Below are 11,030 nucleotides of genomic sequence, written 5' to 3'. Positions count from 1 at the left end.
TTTGAGGTTGCTGTGAGCTAGGCTGACGCCACGGTACTCACTCTAGCCCGGGCAACACTGTGAGACTTTGTCTCAAAAAAAAAAAAAAAAAAAAAAACTTATCTGTCCTTTGCATCACAAGATCCAACCTCTACCATGTAGTCTAACAAAAATGCAAATATAACCACAGTGAAAAAATGTTCCCCTCAGGGTTCTACAATATTGGATGCATGGTGTCTTTCAACTGCAGAATGAGCACTAAAAAATTCTAAAGCTTCTCCCCCACCAATTTTTTGCTACGTAAGTGTCTCTCGGTCTGATAAGTTGGGCCGAATTTGTGGTTTGTCATCAGAATCGTCTCCGGCAGGGTCGTTCTCCTCACCGGACTCCACATAGATTGGCCAGTCATTGTCTGTGTCACTCCTTTCTTGGCTTTCAGACGAAGCCTCCACCAGGCTAAGGTTGATGGGCATCAAGTCGTCGTCGTCATCATGCGTGTCTGTGACGCAGGTGCAGCTGTCACACAGCCCGAAGCGCCGCAGCCCCTGGGACAGGTGGCTCGTGAAGGTCCTTCTGCAGCCCTTGCAGATGATTGGACGACTGGATCTGTGGACCTATTATCACAAGGAGACACAGTAAATGTCACAGAAAGGAGGGTTGAGCTGTGGTCCACAAGGCCCCGTGTGATCTGGCCCCTGCCTGACCCTCCAGCCTCATTTCTCGCCTTTCTTCCATTTGTTTCTCTGCCGTAGTCTCAGACTTACCAAGGTCCTTTCCACCCCAGGGCCACTGGACATGCATGGAACGTCCCCCTCCTCCCCATCACTAACCCTTTACCCCTTCTAACACCTTGAAAGAAGCCTTCCCTGATGCTCTGCGCCAGGGTAGGTCTCCCAGCTATCTATTGTCTCACCTATACTTCTTCCTTTGTGCTGCTTCTCATAAATCACTGGTAAAATTCACTAGACTGTAAGCTGCAAGACAGCAGGGATGGAGTCTGTCTCATTCATTACCGTATCCCTAGTGCTTGGCATATAAAGGGCACTCAGTGAACTAATTAGGAATTTTTTCTTTTCTTTTTTTCCCCAAGAGACAAGGTCTCACTATGTTGCCCAGGGTGGACTAGAAGTCCTGGATTCAAGGGATCCTCCCACCTCCACCTTCTGAGCTGGGACTACAGGCACACACCACTGCACCTGGCTCTGAGTAGGATTTTTGACATGGTTTTTAAATGTATCTTGGATTGTTTTATTAGGAAAGCAGATTTGCTAGAGTAGACATCTGTATTACCCAGATGTGCCAGCAGATGCTTCACCCTTGACTTTCTCATTGATAAATGCATTGCTCACTTACAAGAAGAGCTTTGTGTACCAGGAAAGAGAACCTGATCTCCTACCCCACACAGTTCTTCCTAAGGGCAACCGCCCCAGGGGTCCCCTCTATATAAGGAACTATCTTTCTAATATATGCACTTTCAGCAACTCCAGCCAATAAGGGCTCTGTGAACCAATCAGAGCCTCTCCTTTAGAGGTAGAAAGGAGAAGGGCCAACAAACAACGATAGCACCTATTGGGTGTGAAGTGGCATCTCATGGTGGCTTTGATTTGCATTTACCCCATGACTAACGATGTTGAATGTCTTTTCACATGCTTATTGGCCATAAGAGAAATGTCTATTCAAATCCTTTGCCCTTGTTTAATTGAGTTATTTGTCCTTTTATTGTTGCATTATAAGAGTTCTTTTTTTTTTTTTATTTTTTGAGGACAGGTCTTGCTCTTTTGCCCAGGCTGGAGTGCAGATCACAGCTCACTGTAACCTCGAATTCCTGGGCTCAAGCGATTCTCCCACCTCAGCCTCCTAAGTAGCTGGGACTACAGGTGCACACCACCTTGCCCAGCTTAGTTTTAACTTTCTCTAAGTGCCACCAGTGCAGCTTTAATTTAATAGCAAAAATGTATGTTCGAAATTCTCTGAAAATACCCCAATGGACAGAGACGTGAAAGACAGGCTGGTTTTACCCTTATATTAGATAATATCATGAACCGCCCTTGCGACGAGAACATTGCCAGCTTACGCTCAGGGCGTGGCTCCGCAGGTGCTCCTGCCGAGTGAACCTCTTGCCGCAGGTCTCACAGGGGTAGGGCCGCTCGCCCGTGTGCGACCGGATGTGCCGCTTGAGGATGCCCTTCTGTTTGGCAGTGTAAGGGCAGAAAGGACACTTGTGGAGCTTGATGGGGACCACCAGCACATCACCTGGGTAACAAATGCATGGATTTAGCCGTACTGTCAGCAGTGACAACCCTGACCACCCTCCAACGGATGGGATCCAGAGCTGGGGAATGCCACCAGCCCAGATGGAGAAGGAGGACACCAACTCTACCACCAGCCAACGGCAAGACATTGTCTGCCATTCCAACTGTCTGGCTCACTATTAGCCAGAGGGTAAAGCGAGCTTCAGATATAAGTTTGCAAGGAATGCCGTAAGGCACCAGCTTTCACACTTCTCTGACTCACCGTTAGAAATACAGATCACATTGCAACCTCAGAACACACATGCCTTCACGTGGATAACTGGAAAAACTTCCCAGCACGATACTCACTGATAGTGTCTATTCTATTTCATTTTAAGACAATGTTGAGTGAGACCCTGTTACAAACTTCATTGTGTCCCCCGCAAAAATTTATACCTTAAAACCCTAACCCCCAGTGTGACTGTATTTGGAAATAAAGCCTTTAAGAAGGTAGTTAAGGTTAAATGAGGTCATAGGGCAGGACCCTAATGATAGGACTGGTTTTATAAAAAGAGGAAAAGATCCGAGAGATCAAATGATTTCTCTTTGTCTCTCTCTCTCTCTCTCTCTCTCTCTCTCCCCACTCCACTCTCACCCCCAGAGCATGCCCAGAGGGAAACGCTATGTGAGGACCCAGTGGGAAGACTGCTGTCTGCAAACTAGGAAGAGAGGCCTCACCAGACACCGACCCTGCTGGCACCTTGGTCTTAAGACTTCAAGCCTCCCCTTTTTCTCACGCCGTTATACAAGCCATTGGCAAATCACCTGGGCTCTAACTTTGAGACATAGCATAGTCCTAACTCCACCACATCTAACCTCTCTACTGTGACCACACTGACTCAGGGAGCACAGTTCTCACCTGGGTCATGTGGTCCCCTCCAAGTGGTCCCTGGCTTCCACCCTTGCTCCTCTACTGTCTATTCTCCATGCAATACCCACAGGGATTCTTTAAATATAAGTCACTTCAACCACTCTCTGCTAAGACCCTCCAGTGGCTTCCCAACTCAGAGTAGCATCCAAAGACCCCATGGCCTTCAAGGCCTGACCTCACCCACCCTAATGGACCTCATCCCCCCACTGCAGCCACACCAGCGTCCTCACTGTTCCTCTGTTCATTCACAAAGTATGAGCTTTGCTCTTCCCTCTGCCTGGAATGTTCTTCTCCCTGGTGTCTGTACAGTTTGCTCTCTCACTCCATTGAGGTTTCTGCTCAAAGGCAACCTTGTTAGAAATGTCTTCCCTGTCAACACCAACTAAAACAGCATTCCCTTAACCTTCTATCACTCTTACCCTGCTCTAGTTTTTCATCTGTAAGACTTATCACCATCTGACATTCTATATATTTACTTATTTGTTTATTGTCTGTCTCCTTATTCTAGAACGTCAGCTCCACGAGGACGTGGACTGTCTTTTGTTCACTGTGGTTAACAGTGCCTGACATGTTAAGTGTTCAATAAATGCCTGTTAAATGAATGAATGAATGACCCAACAAACAAACATCAATGATGAGATGTCAAAGCAGCAAGCCAGTGACGGTGTGCTGGATGCACCGACATTAAATGACCTCATGATGAGGCTGAAAAGGGATGGGCAGAGGAAGAGCGAATGGCACGCATAATGTCAAAAGTCACGGAAAGGAAGAATTTCAAAGAGAGGAGAGAGAGATCAGAGGTGACTGCCGAGAGAGGTCAAGTGAGATAACACCCGAAAATCACTCACTGGATCAGCTCTAGAAATGTATAGCCAAGCTCACAAGAGTGGTTTCAGCGGTGTGGAAGCCAGATGGCAGTGGGCTGAGAAAAGAGTAGAAACTAAACCAGTGGAGGCAGCCAGTGTAGATCAACCTTCCAAGAACAGGGGAAGGTGCTGGAGCTGGGGCCGAGGAGCCTGGGGGAGGACAGAGACAGGAGGACCTGGTGCTTTGACAGCGTCTGCTAACGTCAGGGATGAGCCATGTGGACACGTAACCACCGTGCCAGCCTTCTGACGGGTCTCCCTGCCCTGGTCTCCCATCTCTACACCATCTTGTGCTGAGGCCAAATGAATCTCCCTGAAGCACAGACCGTGTCCACTCCCAAGCTCAACAACTACCAAAAGTGCCCCCATGCCTGCAGATAAAACTCACCTTCTAGCATTTAAGATTTTCTACGACCTGACTCTGACCAATTTCTCTCCGTCTCCTCTTCTTACCCTCAGATGCCACTTTGCATGAAGCCTCCCTGATCTCCCAGGAGGAAGCCAGTTCTTCTTTCCGACTACTGTGAACTCAGACGTCTGATTGTCCTTCAACCCCAGTGTCCTTCTACCATGTGATGTCATTTACATACATTGCCTCTAAGACACCACCAGTTCTTTGAGGGCTGCATCCATGTCTGACTTATCTTTATGTCTTTACAAGGAAGGTACTCAAATATATGAGCAAATAAATGAATAACCAAACAAATCAGTCCTACTCTGTGCTTTGGCACTTGGAATAAATTTACCCTGGAGCCATGTGAATGAAATCAAAACCTGGCAGACAACAGGATGGCCAGGAGCCAGGGTGGCCGCCTTGCCACAGCACCCTGTAGTTAGAAACCTGACTTTGCAGACCGATAGAGGCTGGACTTGAATGAAGGTGGCACAGAGCCAAATGACTATGTCATGCTACTTCTTATGCTCACAGACAGAGGGGTTCAAAGACAAAATCACTGCACTGAAATCCTCTAACCACCTTTGCTGCCCTCATAGTTTAATGAGTGAAATGAAGCCAGCCCAGGTTTCCAGTTTAGCTGGGCCACTTACTCCCTAGTTCTGCACTCTTAGGAGATTCACTAAGCCCTTCCGAGTCTCAGTTTCTCCAAACTTCCTCTGCCAAACTCATGGGGCGTCATGAGGGTCTAACAGACGTGAAAGGGCAGTCACAGTCTGTGAAATGCTGTTATAAACACGGAAATGAGAATTTCAACAAGTCCCCACAGTGTGTTCACTGAAACAGCCACTTTCTTCCAGATGCTGGTGAAGCCAGGGTCTGTGAGGACCAGAAAGAGCATTTTCAAGTTTTCCAGGTCAGTTTTAGTCAGACATACTGAATCTTCTTGCCTTAAAAACATAAAATTAAAGTCTCAAGACAGCCATTTATAATGAACAAAAGCAGTTGATCTCCCCTTATCTAAAAGACTTTCACTACTTAATACTGAAAGGTGAACGAGAAATGTGATCCCTTGATTTTTTGGCTTGAGGTTCTGGGAGGCACCTTTCATCAGGAAGGTGGCAGCCAAGTATGTTTCTGTCTCCTGCAAGGCACCTTACAACACAGTTACTTCACCTGTTCAGAGCGTTAACTATGTTAACTCATCTCTCAGAATTGTTCAAGGAAACAACCAAGTTCTCTTAAAACAAAAAAGCCTATGAAGGATATAAAAAATGAACTTACATGAAACAAACACCAGACGTAAAATATTCTCAAGTGGACAACATCCCCAACTACACCATATTCACCGAGTGCTCAGTATGTGCCAGGCACCATGGCGGATGCAGAGCAGTGTAAGTCTGGTGCGTGTCTATATAGAACACATCGTCATACATGAGAAACAACTCCGAAAACTTTCTCATTTGGTCCTCACAAAGACTCTGAGAGAAAGGCAGGGCAGGGATGATTAACCCCATTTTACAGGTAATAAAACAGGCTCAAAGAGATTCAGTGATCTCACCAAGGTCCCACTGCTGGTTAGTGGAAGAGAGTGGGTTCTTTACATGTCTCCAAACTGCGCTCAACATGTTTATAGTCTAGTTCTAGAGGTAAAACACGAACGTGCGTGAAGAAACAATGCCCTGTATACAGCAGGTGCTCGATCAATGCCTATTAGTGGTGGTGGTGGTGGTGGCAAAGATGGCGGTGATGATGGTAGTGACAATGACAATGACGATGGTGATGTGATCGTGATGACAGGAGAACGCAGGGCACAGACGGTGTGTGCCACGTGGCCAGCAGAGATGATGAGTGTTAACGGAGCTCACCTGAGTCCTCTCCATACCAGTCCGTCTGAACATCCATCATGGAACCCATGGCCACTCCTGCACCCTCTGGTCTTCCCTCCAGCCCCCGAGAAAAGTGATGGTCCACGTCGTCTTTGCTCTGGACAGCACTGTTGCGCAAGAGTGCCTCCAGGAACTGCTTCACGTGGTAGTTACTGTAAGCTAAGTCAACGACCTGCCCGCTGGGCAAGCCCTCCTCCCCGTGGGCCAGGCTCAGCGGCGCGGCATAATGCTGCAGCGCGTCACCGACTTCCACCTCCGCCTCGTCAGCGTCAAATTCCACCTTGGGTTCTATCCGTTTGGACAGAGTAGAGAGGTCACTGTCAACTGAGCCACGGCCCTGGCTGTCTTTCACCACCAGTTCCAAGGGGTGGCCATCTCCGCAGTCACCGCAAGGGGACTCTCTTGGGCAGTCCACACTCTCTTCTCCCTCGGCTGGAGAGGAGATCAAGCTCTTGGTACCACAGGAGGTCCCCTCCCTGCTCGAACTGGGGCTTCCACTGTCAACCTGATGAGCTGCCGCCGCTGCTGCTGCAGCTGCCGCCGCCGCTGCTGCCACCGCTGCAGCCACAGCAGCCTCCTTCTCCATCTTTCTGCAAATATCAAGGGATGACCTGATGTATGTCTTGCAGAAGTTCACCACGTCATTCATCTGCAGGTAGCTGGCAGCTGACATTACTTCAATCACGTTCTCCCCACACAAATCCAACTTCCCAGAATAAAGGAAATCTAAGATGATGGAGAAGGCGTCAGAGGTGACAATGTCCAAGGAGGCAGTGCTATGCCGCCCACTGTCCTGGATATAATGAATGAGCAGGGCTCGGAAGTAGCCGCTGTTAGCAAACAAAATGTTCCTGTGGGCCTTGAAGATCCGCCCTTCCACAATGATGCTGCAGTCACAGAAGAAGTCCCTCTTTCGCTGTTCATTCAACTCCCCCAAGAGCTTGGCATAATAGGATTGCATCTCCATTGCTCCGCCAGCTGCTGCCGCTCTGGAGTAGCCTGTATCTCTGCCAAGATTTTTCTTAAGTTAATTCACAAATTCTAACCTTACAAATAAAGATGTTCATTTTTAATTAAAAAAAAATTCTTCCAAACCACTGGTTCAATAGTGTCTTTATGATATGGGTTGTTTTAGATCTAACAAAAATCAGAGGTTATCAAACTGGGTTAATTTATGAAAAACAGTCAAAAATAACACAGCTAACTATATGTGGGCACAGTACTTAGTGTTTTATGTGGATTCTTTCAATTAATTTATTTTCTTTTTTATTTTTAAAAACAGGGTTTTGCTCTGTCTCCCGGGCTAGAGTGCAGTGGTGCAATCATAGCTCATTGTAACCTTGAACTCCTAGACTCAAGTGATTCTCCTGCCTCAGCCTCTTGAGTAGCTAGGACTATAGGCATGCATCACTACGCCTGGATAATTTTTTTTTATTTTGTAGAGATAGGGTCTCGCTTTGTTGCCCAGGCTGGTCTCTAACTTCTGGCCTCATGTAAACCTCCTGCCTTGGCCTCCCAAAGCGCTAGGATTATGGGTATAAGCCACTGCACCTGGCCTCTTTCAATGAATTTTTATAAAAATACCATGAGTTAAATACTAATATTGTCCCTACTTTTCTGCTAAGGAAATTGAAGGTAGGAGGTGATCCAGCTGTAACAGAGCTTGGATTCAAATCTGGGTCTGCTGGACTCCAGGGTCGATGTTCTTATGTATACTACATTCTACTTTTGTCAAAGCTCAAAATATAGAAAATACCCAAATCTAGGAATTTTAGTTTAGTCTCCAGTGTACCAATCTGAAACTTTAAGACTGGCAAGTACAGTCTCAGCTCACTCCTTTTATTTTTATTATTTACTGATATATTTTGAGACAAGGTCTTGCTACATTCCCCAGGCTAGTCTTGAACTCCTGGTCTCAAACGATCCTCCCGCCTCAGCCCTCCAAGTAGCTGGGACTGCAAGCATGAGCCACCGTGCCAGGCTCAGCTCACTCTCTTTACCATCATTTTGTGGAAACATTTGGTGGATTCTTAGGCTAGCTGGCATGCATTCTCCATTCTTATAGTTCTAGTACTGTTTTTACCTTTGGTACAACCATCCTTCCCCCATTCTTGGCCACCATACTTTGAAAAAAGCTGGCACTATCCCCAGGCTCCAGGGGTGTAAAATGTAATGTAGGCTAATAACAACCAACGTATCCTATCCTCTGACCCAGTGATTGCCTCAGAGATGGCAATGTAGCTTGGTAAGAGCCAATGAAAAGCAATGAAACATCTACTGGGATTTCAAAAAAAAAAAAAAAACCCAGCATTCTCTGATCTGCGGGCTTGGGGGATGTGAGGGATGTTGCTGCCACACCACCAGGAGAACCAGCCTAACCAAGACCACATCCCTGCTCAGGCTGATGCAGCCTGGGGACACGAGCCGAACCTCAACTCAAGCTTTGCCAGAATCCAATAAAGCAATTAAGTCCCTTTTTGCTTTAGCTGGGTTTTCTTTTCTTTTCTTCTATTTCTTTTCTTTTATTTTCTTTTTGAGACAGAGTCTTGTTCTGTCACCCAGGCTAGAGTGCAGTGGCATCATCATGGCTCACAGCAACCTCAAACTCTTGGGCTCAAGCGATTCTCTTGCCTCAGCCTTCCAAGTAGTTGGGACTACAGGCATGTGCCACCACACTCAGCAAATTTTTTTTTTTCCTATTTGTGGTAGAGACAGGGTCTGGTTATGATGCCCAGATTGGTCTTGAACTCCTGAGCTCAAGCGATCCTCCTGCCTCCGCCTCCCAGAGTGCTAGAATTACAGGCCTGAGCCACCACCCTGGGCCTAGAATACTCCTTTCTTTCTTTCTTTCTTTTTTTTTTTGAGACACAGTCTCACTCTGTTGCCCTGGCTAGAGTGAGTGCCGTGGCATTAGCCTAGCTCACAGCAATCTCAAACTCCTGGGCTCAAGCAATCCTACTGCCTCAGTCTCCTGAGTAGCTGGGACTATAGGCAAGCGCCACCATGCCTGGCTAATTTTTTCTATATATTTTTAGTTGTCCAGCTAATTTCTTTCTATTTTTTTTTAGTAGAGATGGGGTCTTGCTCTTGCTCAGGCTGGTCTCGAACTCCTGAGCTCAAACAATCCGCTCACCTCGGCTCCCCAGAGTGCTAGGATTACAGGTGTGAGCCACCGCGCCTGGCCGAATACTCCTTTCTTAACTGCTAAGCAGAACAAGTATAAATCAAGTGTAAAATCCACTTGGTAGTGAGGAAGACAAAGATACTGACCTCTTCCTCGAGCTCTCCTGTCCATTTTCTCCCATCACATAAACCACAGAGGCATCCATCAACTGTTACCCCTGTCCTTATCTCAGAGAAGTTCCTACAACCAAGTACATTAGCTCCCTCTGTTGGAATCACAAAAGATCACAAAAGCCATAGTTAGAGCTGCCAGCCATTGCTAACAACTCTTAAACCACTCTTCCTTTCCACAAATGGAGCACACCAATACCTCGCCCAGCTAGAAATCAGGCACCCTTTCCCCCTAAAGGGTCCCCTGGCAAAATGGATTCCCCAAGGCCTATGCATTAACTGCACAGACTTTACTCATCAAACACCCACCACGCCCTTAATAAATGGCAAGTTACACCTATGTAGATTATAGCAATTTACACCTGTGTGTACTTTATACATATTTATAACAAGTGATAGAATAAATTTAGAAACTAGAGAACCAATTAGGGAGCAAAGTAAAGAGAAGCCTAAGTAAATATAGTAAACTGACAAAGTGCGAACTGACAGCTAGGAAAAAGTCCAAAAGTTGTAAAAAGTAGACCTAGGAATTTTTTCAAAATATCAGCCAGAGGCCATTTAACTTCTACATATTCAAAATGGCCTAAGGACATGACTAAATTATAGCCCGGGGCTATAACTGATGGGCTATGGGCATGAAGAAGATGCCTATCTTTTTATATTCATTTTAAATTCAAGGAAATTATGTCATAATTTTAGGAACTTTTTTCATCCAGAGTAGTTAAATTTAACATTCTGGTTCAAAAAGGAAGAGAACTGTCAGGTATCTGAAAAAATCTACTATTCCCAAATAAATCAACTCTGAAAGTTTTCACAGGACTAAAGCTTTCGCTGTCACTCTCCCCTCTTCCCACTGCTCCAACCAAGTCTTCTCAGCACTGTCTCCTATTGCCTTTGACGATCAAAATATTAAGGGAAATACAAGATATAAAAAAAGTTACTCTTAAAAACTACACTTTATTCTTTCTCAGAATTGAAAGAAAACCTGTCAAATTGGTAAAATCACATTTTTGAATGTTATAACATCCAGCATTAGTGGGAATATCACTTGGCACACCATGTTAGAAGAGAATTTGGCAATATTTATCAAGACTTTAAACGTGGCCAGGTACGGTAGCTAACGCCTGTAATCCTAACGCTTTAGGAGGCCAAGGCTGGAGGATCGCTTGAGGCCAGGAGTTTGAGGTTGTACTGAGCTATGACAACGATGCCACTGCACTCTAGCCTAGGCAACAGCCCAAGACCCTGTCTCCAAAAAAAAAAAAAAAAGACTTTAGGCCTGGAGCGGTGGCTCACGCCTGTAATCCTAGCTCTCTGGGAGGCCAAGGCGGGCGGATTGTTTGAGCTCAGGAGTTTGAAACCACCCTGAGCAAAAAGGAGACCCCGTCTCTACTAAAATTAGAAAGAAATTAATCGGACAACTAAAAATATATAGAAAAAATTAGC

The 11,030-nt window shown here is 46.0% G+C and overlaps 1 protein-coding gene across 1 annotated transcript in view; it reads right to left on the bottom strand.

Annotated features, from left to right (window-relative positions):
- Positions 1 to 275: 275 nt before the first annotated feature.
- ZBTB8B (zinc finger and BTB domain containing 8B) overlaps positions 276 to 11,030 on the bottom strand; it is a 14,281-nt gene continuing 3,526 nt past the window's right edge. Inside the window, exons 2-4 of the mRNA XM_012642260.1 lie at positions 6,270 to 7,297; positions 2,054 to 2,232; positions 276 to 593 (exon numbers count right to left, since the gene is read on the bottom strand). Of these exons, the coding sequence (XP_012497714.1) occupies positions 276 to 593; positions 2,054 to 2,232; positions 6,270 to 7,257 (1,485 nt within the window). The 5' untranslated portion in view covers positions 7,258 to 7,297. The remainder of the gene's footprint in view (positions 594 to 2,053; positions 2,233 to 6,269; positions 7,298 to 11,030) is intronic.

The sequence above is a fragment of the Propithecus coquereli genome, unplaced genomic scaffold (assembly GCF_000956105.1).
Source record: "Propithecus coquereli isolate 6110/MARCELLA unplaced genomic scaffold, Pcoq_1.0 Scaffold178, whole genome shotgun sequence".
Taxonomy (NCBI): domain Eukaryota; kingdom Metazoa; phylum Chordata; class Mammalia; order Primates; family Indriidae; genus Propithecus; species Propithecus coquereli.
This window is presented reverse-complemented; position numbering and strand designations above follow the sequence as displayed.